Source organism: Canis lupus, chromosome 38, assembly GCF_048164855.1.
Source record: "Canis lupus baileyi chromosome 38, mCanLup2.hap1, whole genome shotgun sequence".
Classification (NCBI taxonomy): Eukaryota; Metazoa; Chordata; class Mammalia; order Carnivora; family Canidae; genus Canis; species Canis lupus.
The window spans coordinates 1,819,999-1,835,748 of NC_132875.1; the positions used below are offsets into that span (position 1 = coordinate 1,819,999).

General features: G+C 64.1%; 1 protein-coding gene across 3 annotated transcripts in view; it reads right to left on the reverse strand.

Moving 5' to 3' along the window:
- Positions 1-15,750, reverse strand: part of KCNJ10 (potassium inwardly rectifying channel subfamily J member 10) — a 28,937-nt gene that overhangs the window by 11,772 nt on the left and 1,415 nt on the right. The window contains exons 1-2 of one of the 3 annotated variants that reach the window (XM_072814865.1): positions 1,468-1,718; positions 1,202-1,376 (exon numbers count right to left, since the gene is read on the reverse strand). The exons of 1 other annotated variant lie outside the window; for it this stretch is intronic. In XM_072814865.1, the coding sequence (XP_072670966.1) occupies positions 1,202-1,306 (105 nt within the window). In that variant the 5' untranslated portion in view covers positions 1,307-1,376; positions 1,468-1,718. Of the gene's footprint in view, positions 1-1,201; positions 1,377-1,467; positions 1,719-15,750 lie in introns of those variants that run through there. One more of the 3 variants, XM_072814864.1, reaches the window with a different exon arrangement.

Sequence of the window (15,750 nt, forward strand, 5' to 3'; positions counted from 1 at the left end):
TTCTTTGGCTGTGGAGTATTTCCTCTTCCTAACGTTTGGTTCGGGGAAATGGGAGCAGAAAGAGGGGGCGACTTTCATTTGGCGAATGAATGCCCACCTTCCGGGCAGCACTTCGCATCCCATCCCATCCTGCCGTTGGGAGGAGTGTGTAACAGTTTCTGCGGTCACAGTCGTCACAGTCGCTGAGGAACCCCGGGGTGGGGGAGGGGGGGAGCCCCGGTGACAACGTCCAGGCAGCGGAGCCCAGATCAGTACCTTGGCTGGATTCCAAAGTCCTTTCTCCTACAGCGTCAGGCTGACAAGACAGTGACTTTGCCTTCCTGAGCAAATCCCACACTCAATCCCCGGAGAAGGTGACACCTCTACCCGCTGGGGGTTAGCAGGGGCCAGACAGGGACCTGTCACCAGCCCAGACACCCAGGGGGCATCCCGTGATTGGCAGCGATGCTCTGCGTGGGAGAGAGTGCTCTAACCTCTGGTCCCTTTTGGTTTGCGTGGCACGTCCCCACTGTCCCCTCGTACTTGGTGCCGCCCGACACTAACGTGTACCCCCCTCCCCCGCTCCATCCTTGTCACTCCTCCTGGCCTGTGTCGCCCCACGCGTCTGAGCGGCTTGTCCTTCAGCCTCCTGCGTCCTGCCTTGTGAAGACGGTGATGTGCAGGCCGGGCGCTATCCCGCTGATCACAGCTCTAACCTTTGACCTCCCCATCACACTCTGCCCTCTGGTCCTCCGTCTACACCCCAGGCCCAGGGGGTCTGCCTCGGTGGAGGCATCGTGAGTCCTCCTCCAGACTCCTGTTCTCCCCTTTCCTTCCTCCAGAAAAGAGCCTCTTGATTTAGGGGTTTGGAGATGGGATCAGAAAGGGGAGGCAGTGCCCCCGGGACAGGCGGGGGCCCCACTCTGGCTGTGAACCAGTGCAGTCCGTTGAGGCTCGAAGGTGTCTCTGAACCAACCACCATGGGGCGAGCGCAAGCGAGTAGATGGGCAGAAACAGGCAGTTGCGGTACCAGCTGGCCCCCGCGTCCCACCCCAGCGCCGTGTCCTGTGTCGGGGAAGCCCCGGCGCACACGGAGGGCCTTGGAGCACTCTCGGCCCCAGAACCCAGGCCGGGCCGTCGGAGCACCGCATCCTGGAGGCGGCGAGAGGGGGTCGGCCTCAAGGATGCCTAAGACCCCGCCAGGGCCTAAGGGAAGCGTTACCTGGTGGGAAGTGGGCTGGACGGGGAAGCGGGACACAGGTGCAGCCTCCACCCGCCACGACCAGCGGTGCCCTGGGCAACGTCTCAGCCCGTCTGGCGGTCGCATCCGTTCTGCTTCTCAAACTAGTGTGCCGGGAGGGACCCGGAGCCACCCAGCTTGATGTAATGTATCCTTCCTGCGATGACAGTGTCACTCAGAGACTTTGAGGGAAAAATCTTGTTTTCCAATGAAACAAACGGCATAATAGAGTCGAATGAAAAATTTACCTAATCCAAAAAGCTAAACAGAGTTCTGGGATGTCCGACGTGTGACGGAGAACGGCTCATCCCCGTATCTTCTCGGGGGCCTTCCCCCCCTCAGCCTCCCAGGACCACTGCTGGGGGGGTTGGGGTGCCCTATCTTTGGAGATTATCAAGGTTCCTTGCCACTTCGAGACCCCGTGTCCAGCCAGAGCCCTCCCCCTCCCTTGGGGAAGAGGAAATGGCCACTCAGCCTCCCGTCCCCAAACATATTATCTCTTCTTTGGGCACCAACTCCAACCTGAATCGGGACCCCGGAAGCTTCCAAGGAGATCGGCTGCTTTGGGGGCCTGAAGAGAAGCATGTGTGGGCTTCGGGGTGTCCTTAAAGGGGAGAGGGGGGAGGAGGAGGGGGTGGGTCTGAGAGGGAGGCCAGCAAGAAAAGCGCACCGGGTTATGTAAGCCCTCGAGGCTGGAAGAGGAACGGAATTGGGTTCGGGGTTCTTTTCAGACGAGATGCCTCGATTCATTAATCTGCCTCCAAGAAAATAAACAAATAGAAACAGAGCCAGATGCACACAAATCTCGAGGTGGGGAAAGGAGGGCAGCGTGTGTGGTTCCGGGGCCTGCTTTTCCAGCTGAGTCACTGAGCCTCCCTCCGTCTGCCACCCCTCAGCTCCTTCCCTTCCCTCCCATCCTCTGGCCTCGGCCTGACACCAAGGCCCTGGCCCAGGGAAGAATAGGCTTTTCTTCCCTTGTGTCAACGTTTGGAAAGTTCTCATAGTCTGATCAAAAGAAAGGATAAAAGCCTTCAAAGCATTTCCTGGGAGCCTGTGACCCCTGTCTGGCCCTTCTGACCCCTCTGTGTGTTTTCCGGTCAAGAGAGGGAGGGACACAGAGAGGGGGCCACGGCCGATGTTCTCGGCTGTGCAGGCACCACCCCTGCCTGTGGGTGTGGGCTGATCGGGAGCGCGGCCCCTTGCTCTGCCCCGACCCCCAGGCAGGGTCTCCTGTCCCCACAATCCTGCAGAGAACCGCCCCGGGGTGGGGGGGGCGATCGCAAGGACCCCCCCTCTCCAGCTGGAGCGAGGATGACTTCCTGGCACATGCAGCACCTGGGCACGGACTCTGGACGCCCCCGCCCCACCCGCCACCCCACTCGGAGCACAGTCCCTCCCCGGCTGGGCACCGGGCCGCTGTCTGCACCCACCCCGCGTCTGGGGCCGCAGGGCTGCCCCTGCTCACTCCGTGCGAGGCACCTGGCTCGGGAGGACACAGGAGGCCCCGGTGCCCCCACAGCCCCAGCGCCGGCCCCATCCAGGTCCTCGCCTCAGAAGAACCGCTGTCCCCAATGTCAGTCCACCCTCCTCACCTCAACGGGGGAGCCAGACCCCCATCAGTGCGGGGTCAGACACCGCCGCTGCTATCTAGGGTCATCAGCAGCCAGGGGGTGCTGCGGAGGCTGCCAGGACGCGGAGAAGGCCTGGGTCCGGCGGGGGCCTGGAGACAGGGCAACTGTCGGAGGGACCGAGGTGTCCGCTCACCTCTTCTCCCTGTGGCAGCCGGCCCTCACCTGCCTCACCTGCCGGGCTCCTGGGGCCGCCACATGGGATCCATCCCCAGGGGCCCCCTTCCGCTTGAGGGCATCATCCAGGCGAGAAGCTCCAAGCATTCTTGCAGACAGGCAGGTGCTGCAGGACCGCCCAGGGGGCAAGGGTAGGACGGACAAGGGGGGCTCCGGGCGAGCCCTCTGCTCCCGCCACCAGGGGGCAGGACGCCCCAGCACTGGCCGGCGTCTCCACCCCTACCCTTCCCGACAACCCCCCCCACCAGCCCTCTCCTTTTAACGGGGTGTCCGACTCTGGGTCTCGGCTCAGGTCATGACCCTGAGGTCCCGAGATTGACCTGCTTGGGCCCGAGCTCAGTGGGGCGTCAGCCTGAGATGCTCCCTCTGCGCCGCAGCCCCCCCCCCCCGCCCCCACGCTCTACAAAAGAAAAAAAAACTGCCAATCCGAAAACAACCCAACAGGTCTCATGTCAGCAACATCAAATGGTCCCATCTAATATTTACTGGCGGGCAGCCAGGGCGGCGCAGCAGTTTAGCGCCGCCTGCAGCCCAGGGCCTGATCCTGGGGTCCTGGGATGGAGCCCCCCCGTCGGGCTCCCTGCATGGAGCCTGCTTCTCCCTCTGCCTGTGTCTCTGCCTCTCTCTCTCTCTCTCTCTCTGTGTCTCTCATGAATAAATAAATAAGTAAAATCTTTAATAATAATAATATTTATTAGCAATGAAGTATCAGCCACCCTGAGAGCACGAGCCACATGGGTGACACCCCGAGCCACAGCCCTTCACCCTGCAGGGAGCACCACGCAGGCACAGCCCAGCTTCCCTCTCACAGCAAGGGCGTCCCGGCCTCCCCGCTCCCCCGGGGACCCCTGGTTTGGGAGCCCTTGCCCGGCTCCTGAGTGGCCCCTTCTAGGCTCTGAGATTTGGGGCAAAGCAGCTGAAGTCTCTGGTTTCCACTCCTTTCACCGCAAAGAGGGTGGAGGCCGGGCCTGTGGAGGGGTGTGGGGTGGGGGGCCGTGGGCTGCGGGTCGCTCCCCTCCTGCCTGTCCTCCCCCTCCCTGCACCCCCAGGCGCCCCTGCCCCAGGAGGGTGCTCAGGGATCCTCCCGCCCGTCTGGCTCTGGCTCTCACCCCGCCACCCTCTCTCCTCACCTCTGCCCTCTGCAGCGCCCAGCATCAGCTCCGCCTGCTCCCCTCACCTGCCCCCTTCACAGAGTCACCCCCGGCCTCCCTCCAGCCCCGTGTCTGAGTGGGCGCCAGGCCCCACCAGTCCTGCCTTTGGGGGCGTCTCTCAGTCCCAATCAAGCAGCCTTAAGTCCAGCCGCAGGTTCTCGGTGGGTCCCCCAGGGAGCACTGCAGTGACCTGCCCCCCGCCCCGTGCCCTGCACCCCTCAGCTGGCCCGGCCTGTATCCCAATGCTCCCCGGAACCCTCCAGTGGGTCCCAGGGCCCCGGGAGCTTCCTGACGGAGCCTTCAAGGCCCTTCCCGCCTGATTCTACCCTGGGGGTCGCGGCCCCTTCTTGTGGCCCTTGTCCCTAAGTACCCCATCTGGCAGCGGCCAGGTTAGGTCGCCTGCGACCCACGACTGCGCCCCCAAGGGCTCCTGCGCTTCTTCCGCCTGCGAGCGGCTGCAAGGGGCTCAGCACCTGCTGCTCCTGCTCCTGCTAGCGGGGCGCCCTAGTTACCTTCAGGCTGCCCCCGCCCCCACTCTCTGCCTCAGGCTGTCCCAGCCATCGCCCCTGCCGCCCATGTCCCTCGTCCCGCACATGGTGACACAGAGCACCGTTTCCTGTCGTTAGCCTGACAGATGAGGCCTACGTGTTATCCACATGTTGGGCCACAGCCGAGGGCCCTATCCCCAACCTCCCCACTAGTGTCCCCTCGGGGTCCCTGCCTCGCTGGAGCTCTGTCCTTCTTTTCATTTCCCCAGGGCTCCATCTCCTCCCTAAGGAGGCAGGAAACCCTCCCATTGCACGGTCCGGACTACGCGGGATGGAGCGTGTGGAGTCTGTAAAGCCCTCATGCCCTCATAAGATTTTACTATTATCCTACTTTGCAGATGAAGGAAAGTATCTCCTGAATTCGAGAAAGCAGGGCGGGGGGGGGGGGGGGGCCGCGGCCCTTCCCTCGCCCTGCCTCTCCGATGCCCCAGGGCTCGATGCCACTCAACCAGCCTCCGCCCCCCACCTCCCCTCCAGGGTAAGGGACTTGTGAGGTACCACGGACTATGGCCCCAGAGTTGGAGGAGGCTTCCAATCCCCTCTCCTTCATCCCACCTGCTCCTCATTCCCAAGAGGAGGTTCCTCCCAAACCCCTTCAACCTGCCGAGGGATGCCCAAGACCAGGCTCCCCAGGGACTCCCTTCAGCCCTCTGCCCTCCAGCTTGCCCCCAGCCGGGGTGGGGGGGGCCTCCAGGCAGCTGGCGGGCTTCTCAAAGCCAGGATGGCCAGGCTCCAGGAGACAAGGGTTTGGGTGGGGAGGCCAGTGAGCCACTGAGCGGTCACCAGATCTGCCAGTGGGGCCAAACAGGTGGGACCTGTTCCTTAGGGTCCCAGGGACCCGTGGGGCTCCCTCCCTGAAGGAGGATGGGGCCGATGAGATCCCAGCCCAGGGCCCCCCCACTTCCTTATCTGTGGTCTCAGAAGTTGCACTGGCTGCGGTGGGGGGAAGGGCTGGGCCTTGAGGGGGTGCAGGCTCCCAGAGGGCAGGGGGCGGGGGGGGGCAGAGGAGAACGCCCCCATGCCTGGGCCCCCTCCAGGGGTCGCTGAAGCTGCCCCCTCCCTCTGGAAGGACCCTGCCCACCCTCCCAAACAAGAGACCATTTTCTGAACTGATTTGGGACCTGTATCTTGTTTATTTGTGTCCTCTGCGGCAGCCTGGCTACGTATTTCTTAAGACAGCTCCCCCGCCCCCAGGTCCCTTCCCTGTGCGTGACTTGCTTCATCCCTGGGAGACCCTTTCTCCCAGCTTCCATCCAAGTTTTCACTTTGGAACCGTCGGGGCCACTGACAGGGTCTCCCCATCAGCCTTTGCTCTGGGTGAAGAGCTGCCTTTTCCGTAGCTTCCCTCAGCCCTCCTCCATCACGCTCCCCAGATACTCTCTAGCGAGGGGCCAGATGGGGAAACTGAGGCCCACAGTGGGGGGCCTTCATGCCAGGAATCCGGGGTCCGCCATGGGAGGTCGACCCCTCTCCCACGGTTCAGGGTTAGTCAGCTCTGGCCCTGGGCTCCTGCCTAGACCCCCCAGACCACCCTGGGGCCTGGTGCTCCTTGAGTGACGGAGGACAAGAGGCTAAGCTTGGGAGGCCGGAGAAGCCGGGACAGGAGGGCGCGGGCAGGGGAAGCGGCTGACCCACCTCGAAGCCCCGATCGCAGCTGGGACAGAGTCTGGGGTCACCCGGGTCTGCCGGCCTCCCCAGCACCAGCACCTGCTGTCCTCCCTCGGCCCTCCCGGCGTCCCCTGCGCAGCCCACCCAGCTCCTCTCAGTCCTTGGATGGGCCGTGCTTCCTTCGCCCACAGCTCCCGGCAGACAAGGGGGCCGCCTCGGGAAGCCCTGTCCCCCTCCCCCCAGCCTCCTCCTAGGCCTCCGCTGAGAGGCCACTTTCCCCGGGAGGCCTCTGCAGACGTGCCCCCCGCCCCGTGTGGGTTGCCCCACCGTGCCACGAGCCGGGCCCCGCCCGCAGCAGGGTCGCCCGTGCTCCGGGACGGAGGTGGGCAGTGTCGCCGCCTGCACTGCATGTGTGCAGCCCAGACGCAGCAGGTGAGCCGACCGCTCAGGAGGAGCCCCGGGCAGGTGACCACCTCTTACCCGAGGGCCACAGGACGCACGTGCTGGGAGGCCCTCGGGTCATCGCAGGGGCTTCCCCGGCTCCCCCAAGAGGAAGCAAGGCCTGGGAGTCACTTCCCTCTGACCATGCAGCTGGTCGGTAGCACATGTGATTTTCGATCAGAGTCAGAACACGAATCCTGACTTCTTCCCCCAAGATCCTATGCTGACCTGGGGTCGTGAAGGGCCAGCCGGTATAGGGCCAACCTTGGACGTGACCCCCGGAGCTTGTCCCCTGGCCACGCACGGCCACAGCCCAGGGCACGGCCCCACCCTGAGGTCTCCAGAGCCCCTTGGCCTCGCAGCGGCTGGCCCAGAACCACGCCAGCGAGTACAGCTGGGGATCCCACGGCCCCCGGGGGGCTCAGGGTGTCACGGGAACTTCCTCCCAGGCCCCCCAGCCTCTGCTCACTGAGACACCAAAGGTGGACCCCTCTGTCTCATCAGGATCGTTCCACTCCCTGACCCCTCCCCTTGGCCTAGCAATACCTTCCCCCCAGGAAGTGCTTCCTGTTGCATCTAAATGTACGTACTGCTGTCCAAGCAGTCCGTCCTCATCGTTACCCCCGGTGGAGCCAGAGACCCAAGGTACCCTGTCCTTACGATGCATGTTTAGGGAACTGAGCCCTCGATCCCCTTGCCTCCTCGGGGCTCCTGGTTCCGCCTACAGAGAACCACCCCGACCCTCACGCGGGGAAGTCTGAGGGGCCCCCATCACCAGGAGGGAGCCTCCCTATCCACCCCCACTGTCCCGCTTACTCCTAACCACCGCCCCCATTTGAAGACCAGCATGGGGCGGTGGAGGAGGTGGGGGGCATGAAGACACATTAGACATGTCGAGATTCTAGATGGATCTAGAACGAGGTGCGGAGGCGGCTGCCGCCCCTGCCTCCCCGTCGCAGTGGCCAAGGGCCTGGGTGCAGCCGGGGGGCTTCTCTCTCCAACAGGGGACGTGTGAGGGGACCTCCAGCGGCAGAAGGACACACCAGAGAGAAAGGGGGTGCCCTGAGCAAGGAAGACCAGAATGTGGGGCCAGAGGGGGGAGCCCTGGGGGGGTGAGGGGTGGAGGGCCCTGTGCCATTCTGACAGAAGGGAAACATCACGGAAGTGAACGTCCGACGACGACACTCGCGGGCGAGCGAACCAGGGTCAGCACCGCCCCCCACCTGAGGGAGTTGCCCCCCGACCCCGCGCCCCACCCCAGGTCTTGGGGTCCTGGTGGGCCCTCTGTCTCTTCCCTGTTTAGACCGCCTGCTTCCAAAAGATGCCCAGGCCCAGATGAGCAGGGCAGGCCCAGGCGTCCCCGCAGACCCCACACAGACGCGGGCTGTGGGCGGGAAGGCCAGAGCAGGCGTCTCCGAGGACTCGGGGTCAACAGAGAGCTCTGGAGCCTGGCCGGGGGTGCTGGGTTTCTCTCTCCAGCCACGCAGAATCGGTGGCAGGAGTGGGGCCGGCGGGCCAGTGGGAAATGGAAGGAGGCAGGCTCACGCCGCCAGCAGTCAGGGGAGGTCAAGGTGACTTTCGGAGGTTCTTTCTAGATCCAGAATCCTCTCTAAGGATTCGAGGTCCCTAGAATCGAGACCCTGTCGCCGTTGTCCACCCCGCTCCCTGCCCTACCACTCCCGCAGCTCCTTCCCAGGGGAGGTGGGCACCTTCGGGGGCGCGAGTCTCCCGAGTGAAGCCAAGAGACGGAGAGTAAGCCCCAGCCACCCCAGGAGAAACCCTCCACCTAGAGGCAACAGGCCTCCTCTTGGTCGCCGCCTGGCCACCCGAACCCACCGTGTCACCCCTCAGAGCCGGCCTGAGAACCAGAGCAACGAGAACTGCCCCCGCTGCCTCTCAGGCTGTGACGCGGGTGCACTGGGCAGATGCAAGGGACGGTCCCACAGGGCCCTGGCTGCCTGAGCTGGGCAGGCTGGGTTCGAGGGTTCTGCAGCCCCCCTGCCCCCCTCCAGTGTGCTCGGCTCAGCCGTGGGGCGGGGTCCCGGGCACTGAGACCCCCGAGGTGGGGTGGGGTGGGGTGGGCTACGGAGCCGTGCTCAAGTGACCAGCAGAGGAGGAGGAGGCCGTGTCCGTGGTTAACGAATAAGCGGCTCGGTCTGGGGCAGCGGGACATTACCCGCCCCAGGGCTACATTCACATTCTCGAGGTCACAACAAGTGCAAACTTGTTATAACCTGTGTTGGAGCAGCAGGGGGCAGCGAGGGCAAGGGGGGCGGCGGCTGGCGGAGGGGTGCACCGGCGACGGGGTGGGGTGGGGTGCGGGCAGGCGTGCAGGTGCATATGCACGTGGGTGGCCCGAGGACCACGGCGGGCCCCGGCTGGGCCTGCTGGGTCTGGGCGCATCCGCTCCAGCGTGCGTCGGGCCCTGTGTGTGGGGCTGCATAGATGAGTGTGTGCCTGTGTGTCCCTGCATATATGAGCCCGCGGAGGAGGAGCAGGGGCGGGAGCCGCGGCCCAGGCCCGGCATGTGGAACCCAGGAGTGGGTGCTGGGCGCGCCCCTTCCCCTTCGCTGGCCTCACAGAACCCGCATTCCAGCTCCGTCCACAGACTGCACCCCCACCCCGTCCGTGAGCCGGGACCTCTCCCCACCAGCGCCCATCTCCCTGGCCTGGCCGGGACAGGGCAGTGGGGGGTCGCCTCCTGCCCATCCCCCCTGGCCCTGGGCCCACTCCCCCGCGCTCTCTTGGCCCTCCGGACACGGACACGGGGCGGGTGGGGGTGGGGGTGGGGGGAGGCTTTGAAAGCAGGTGACTGTTTGGGGGAACTCAGGGACAGAGCCCCCATTGTGCCCGCCCCAGAGCCGCCTCAATGGAGCTCTGCGGCACAAAGGGGCTTTGACAATGGGCAGCCCATTAGTATGCAGAGCCTGCCCCTCAGCCCTCTCCCTGTCCCACAGCCCAGAGGAGGGAGCTGGGGGCTGCTGGCCTGCCTGTGGAGGCAGGGGGTGGGGCAGCGCCCAGACCTGAGAGAGGTTAGCCCATAGGGGCTCCCCGAGGGAGCCTAGCCAGGGGCCCCCAAACCAGCCACCTGCCACACGGGCCCTGGCAAGTGGAAAAAGCCACAGGGACTGGTGGCGATGGAGGCGGAGGGGCTGCGGGGCCAGGCCGGGCCTGGAACGAAGCAGGTGGACAGTCTGAGCCCACCCACCTCGTGCCTCAGGTTTACCTCCACCCCCGGGACTCGTGTGGGCAGCAGAGGAGAGCAGAGCCGTGCACGGCCACGGGGCGCAGACCTGGAGTGTGCTCGGGGCTCGGGGCGTCGAGCAAGGGGGTGCCTGCAGCCTGCCTCAGGGGAGTGTGGCCAGGACTAGCTCTCCGCCCCCCCATGCAAGATGCGGGTCGTGTGCCTGCCCCGACCTCCCCCTCCAACGCTGGGGAAGAGGCTCCTCTCCTCCCACCCAGGGCACCCCGGCGCCCTCCTCCACCCACCACACCATCTGTGCCCGCAGGGGTCTCTGGGCCCAGGTACTGGGCCACTGCCCCAGGGCACCTCTGCTGGGGGGTTGGGGGCAGTGCAGGGGCTGAGGAGCCCGGAAAGGGAAGGGGCAGCGGCCAGGACAGGACGAGCAGGGCTCCCGCGCCACGTGAGAGGCAGTGTTGCCCAATCAAGACTTCCTCTGGTCGGGGCCAGAAACCCCCAGGAGAACGGGCTGAGGCCACTTTATAGAACTGCCCGCCACGAGGCAGGACAGAGGAGATCTTGGGGCTGGGTCACTTTCTCCACTTTTCAGCTGCGCTGATGGCCAGAGGCCCTCCAGGTCTGCCCTAGAGGCTTCCTGCTGTACCCCAGGGCCGGGGCGCTGGCTTGCCATTGCTGGGGGGGAGGGAAGGCCTGCTTCCTTCTCCGGTCAGGACACTGGTTCTGCACCCCACCCCACCCCTGCTCCCCAAGGAGTCTGGGGAGGCCGAGGGGCGGGGGACATAGGGCTAGGAGTTAGAACTCCTAGGTTCAGGGCCAGCAATCCTGTTAACCTTCCCAGGACCTTGGCCAAGTCCCTTTCCTTCCTGGCCCAGGAAGCCCCCCCTGGGAGGATCACCTGGGCCGCTTCCCGCCTACATGGCCCAGGGAATTCAGGGGCAAGGCTCTGGGATGAAGGGCTCATGCGCATGGTGCAGCACCACACTAGAATCACGTCAAGTAATCTCCAACAACTCTAAAAAAATAGGCACTTTCTAAAAGCCCCATTTTATAGATGAGAAAACAGAGATGTGGATGATTTGCCCAAGATCACATAGCTAGTGAGCGGGCCCCATGTGTTAAACCACCCCGTACTGATCCCCATACTGAACCCCCACCCCATAGTGATCTCCCATTCCATAGTGATCCCCCCACCTCCTACTGATCCCTCCTACCCTGTACTGATCCCCCCATACTGATCCCCCACCCCATACTGATCCCCCATACTGATCCTCCCTATACTGATTCCCTCACCCCGTAGGATCCCCCCACCTCCCACTGATCCCCTGCCCCGTAGGATCCCCCCACCTCCTACTGATCCCCCCCACCTCGTAGGATCCCCCCTGCCTCGTAGGATCCCCCCACCTCCTACTGATCCCCCCACCCCATAGGATCCCCCCAGTGAGAATGCTCAAAGGAGCCCGGGCAGCTGAAGGAGATCAGTCAGGACACCTGCTTGGCTGCGGGTCTTTTGAAACTATTGTCTGAAGTTCCTCTGGACTAGCGCTTCTCAAAGTGTGGTCCAGGGACCCTGGGGGTTCCTGAGACCCTCTCAGAGGCTCGCTGGGGTCAGAACTGTCTTCCTAACAACGCTAAACGGGATTTGCTTCGCTGGCGCTCATTGTCTCGTGAGCGTTCAGTGGAGTTAGAGGCTGCGTGACACAGGATATGGCAGCAGGTGGGACACAGACGCAGACCTGAGGCATCGTCTGTCTGCCGCTCGGACGCACGTCCAAAAGACTTGTGAAAACGTGAGACGCCGCCACCCTTCTCACCAAAGGCGTCGTTTCTTCGTTTTTAAAAACACAGCTATTTTTCATTGACAACGTATTGTTCATGTTGACATGCGAGGGGGTTTGGGGTTGCTTTCCAACGAACCAAGAGATTATTTTCAGCCTCCTCGGTTTTCATTTCTAACGTAGCAATAAATCCAACTCAAAGAAACAAAAGCTCCCCGCAGCCCGCAGTGATTTCTGGGCGTGTGCTGGGGTCCCCACATGAAGAGGCTGGCGAAGCGCTGCCCTGGGGGCCGTCGGACCAGCTCGCCCCGCTGGCCACTTGCCCTCGTCCTGTTCATCAGAGTGTCACCAGGCAGGTCTAGCAGCCCGGTGGCCTGTGGAGTCAGCCCCAGGGAGAATGTACCCCGACCCCGGGAGGTGCCCCCACAGGTCTGCCAACCCGCAAGCCCCCGCACCAGGTGTGCGCCCCAGTGGGCTACACTGGCGCCTCTGACCTTCACCCCTGACCTTCGCCCCGTCCCCACCCCGGGCGCCCACCAATAAGCCCAGCATCAGCACATCCAGGAGGGAGAAGAGGAAGGCTCAGCGCACCCCTGCATGAGGTTTTGTGTTTGGGCCGACCGTGCTTAACGGACTGGAGACTGGGGGTTCTGGGGTCTGCTGCTCGGACTCTCAGGGTGAAGCCGTCTCCAGGACGGGGCCGTCAGCAGGAGAGGGGCTTATTCTGAACTTCCCTGGAGAGACGAATAGGAGGTCTTACACTCATGCACCCCACTCCCAGACACGTCAGGTCCTCCCCCCAGAATCAGCATCCAGAGGGGCTTCCTGCCCAGGCTGCAGCGGCTCAGAGGCCACTCTGTTCCCAGGAGCTGAGGGGTCCAGGGAGGGAAGAGATGCCTTCACCTCAGGGGGTCCGAAAGCTGCAGGGCTGCGGGAGCCCGCATGGCCCCATCCCAGGGCAGCCCCCGTGCAACGAAGGACGCAGGACGTTCTCTCCCGACATCACCATCGCGTTGGGCATCGGGGCAAAGTAGCAGACACGAGTGACAAAGGGGAAGCCGAATGCTGAGGAGCAGGGCACCAGAGGACGGGGCGGTCGGGAAACGAGGCAGGGGCTGTTCGGGGAGATGGGACGGGAGGGGTCCCCGAGAGGGTCCAGAGAGAAGAGGGGTGGCTTGGGGACCACCATGGACACATCCTGCCCCCCCCAGAACAAGGTCTGGATAGAGCAAGACTTCAGTAAAGTGTCTTGGAGACCATGAAGGGGAGTGTCCATCTGAAAACCCACAGGGGTGTCTGGGTTGGAAAAGGGACCAGACAAAACGGGTGCCTGGTGGTGACAACTCCAGGGGCGATTCCACGGTGAAGGGAGGGAGCCAAGGAGAGAGAGGCTGGAGTCAGGGAGGCCGTTAGGGAGGCTGTGGGGGCACCCGGGGCACCCAGACGGATGGGGAAGGAGCAGGGGGTGGGGGAAGAGGAGGAGGTGAGCCCAAGAGGAGGGGAACGAGAGCCCAGAGGGACAGGCAGGTCCCTGGGCTGGGCGAGGGTGGGGTGGGGGCAGAGAAGCCGGTGCCGGGCTGGGAGAAGTTGCTCCCAACGGGCAAGCAGGTGGTTTTAGGGAAGCTCGACAGTTCACTTCTCACTCCTCGGACCTAGGCTGACGGCAAGGATGTCTGCGTGGGGCAGGGAAAGGAGCCACGGAGCCGACACGCAGGCCGCACGATGGCCCAGCCATGGGGGGAGGGCTGCTTGGTCACTCCTCCGGAAAGGCGGAGGGACAGGGACCAGACCTGACCTCGACCCTCGACCCGACCACAGAAGAACCAGGGGCCGGGCCGGGCTGGCGGGGGGAGCCCTCGCGGCCGGGCCAGAGGGTGGAGGCAGCACACGGCAAGCACGCTTTTTAGGTGCTAAGCACTGTTCCAAGTCCTTTACCCATTCTGACTCTTATTCCCCAATGGCTATGGGGCCCCTGGAAGGATGAGGAACCCAGGGAGGGGGAGGTGAGTGGTAGCACCGCCCGGGACCCAGCAAGTCTGGCTCCGAGGCCATGCCCTTCAGCGCCCCGCGGCCTCCCAGGCGGCGCCCGAGCAGGGGCAGCCCGGGGACAGCGCGCTCAAGGGGCTGCCGGCGAACTGCCCTGTCGCTGCCCTGTCTTCCCGGGCCCATCCAGCATCCCGGCTCCCCACAGAGGCTGTTGCGATGGGCCTGGGGGCTCGGGGGCTGGGTTTTTGTTCCAGAAGGTGGTCTCCTGCTCTCTCCCAATCTCTCCTTTTCTGGGATGTGCCTCCTGAAGCCTAACCCAAGTCCCGCTGGCGGCTGCCCAGCCCTCCGCCCGGGCCTTCTGCCCCTGGAACAACGTCCCGAGGGGCCAGACGTGCTCCGGCCTGCTCCGAGCCCCAGCTCCGGGCCACACCGGTCCGTTCCCACTTCTCCTCGCATTCCAGAGCCAGCGGCTCCTCTCTCCCCACCACCCCAAATCCAGCCCCCCGCCGCCTGACACCCACAGGACACTTCTTCCCACAATCCCTTTCTCTTTGCCCTTTCAAGGTTCTGGTGGGGGAGGGGCCGGAGAGGGGCCGTGGCCACTTGTGGATGTGAAACTGGATGAAGGAAGAAAAGCACCGAACTGAGCAGGTGGGAGAGCGGGGGTGAGGGGGTCGGCCGGCAAGGCTCAGGTTCCAGGAGCTGCCCCCACAACCACCCTGCCCGGGCACCAGATGCCGGGAGTCCACTCTCTTCCTGCAGGTCCGTCCCTGTGGCCTCCCTGCCCCTGCCAGGGCCTCACCGCTACCCTGGACAGCGTGGCCTCAGCCTGGACGGTGGCACTGACCAGTCAGGCAAGAGAAGAATCTAGGCCGGCGGGGGGGGGGGGCAGGCGAGGGGGGGGACAGTGGAAGCTTTCTCCTTCCGTCCTACATAACCCTTGGCAGGAACGTTGGGGGCTCCAGGCCCCGTGTCTCCTTCCCTCCCCATCAACGCCAGGGGGCTCGGCCTATCTTCCACCTCGTAAGCAGACACAGCGTCTTGCCAGGAGGCCCAAGAGGCCTTTTCTCCTCTAAGGAAGTGGGTCTTTCCGCATGACTCACCCCCAGGGCCCTAAGCCTGTCATCCCACCTGTCCCGGGATGACCCTAGAGGACTTGGTCTGAGCCCACCAGATCCGAGCGTCCCTGGGGGAGGACAGGGAAGGACGTCCCTGGGTCATCTGCAAGGCCCTTCCCTTATGGCCCAAGCCAGAGCAGTCGGGGCTCTAAGTGAGCAGGTGCAGGTAGGAGCCCCATGCACCGCTCAGTGGGGCACAGGGAAGAGGGGGATGCCAGTGGGCAGGCAACTAACCCTCCCATCCGAACACGACTGATCGTGGCCTGGATGTGGGCCAGATGTTGGGAAGACAGGGCTTTTTCTCCCCAGCGTAGGGGGCAGCAGTGGGATCCTGCATTAGAACCACGGAAGGAATGGGCCCATAACCCTGCCCTGCCCACCCCCCACCCCTCACCCCTCCATTCCATGGAGTCATTGCCATTTGATACCCACTGAGACAAGTTGGCTGCTCGGGCTCGGCTGGGGGGTGGGGGGTGGGGGACAGCTCAGAAAACAGCAGCTCCTTTCAGGACCCAGGCTGGCAAGGGCTTTGGGAGGCTGGACTGGCCCAGATCACCCCCCAACACCCCCACTCTCCCTCCCTCGCCACCACCACCAAAGGACAGAGGGGCGGGGAAAAGAGAGTTGGCACTGCCTGGGCCATGCCTATTCCTCCGCAGACCAGCCCTGGCCCCTCTCCCTGGCATGATGCCTCCCTCCCCCTCCCTCACTTCCTGCTCCCTGAAGAACCAGTGAGGAGCCAGGACACCTGTTTCCTTCTACCCTGGGTCCCCCGTACCCAGCCGACACCCCAAAGAATAAGCAGACCCTGCCCCTCCGCACAGGACTGTGTCCACCACCGTGCCAAGAGCATGGTCAGAAAGTCATAGAGATTAGGGAGACGGTTTGGGGATGGAG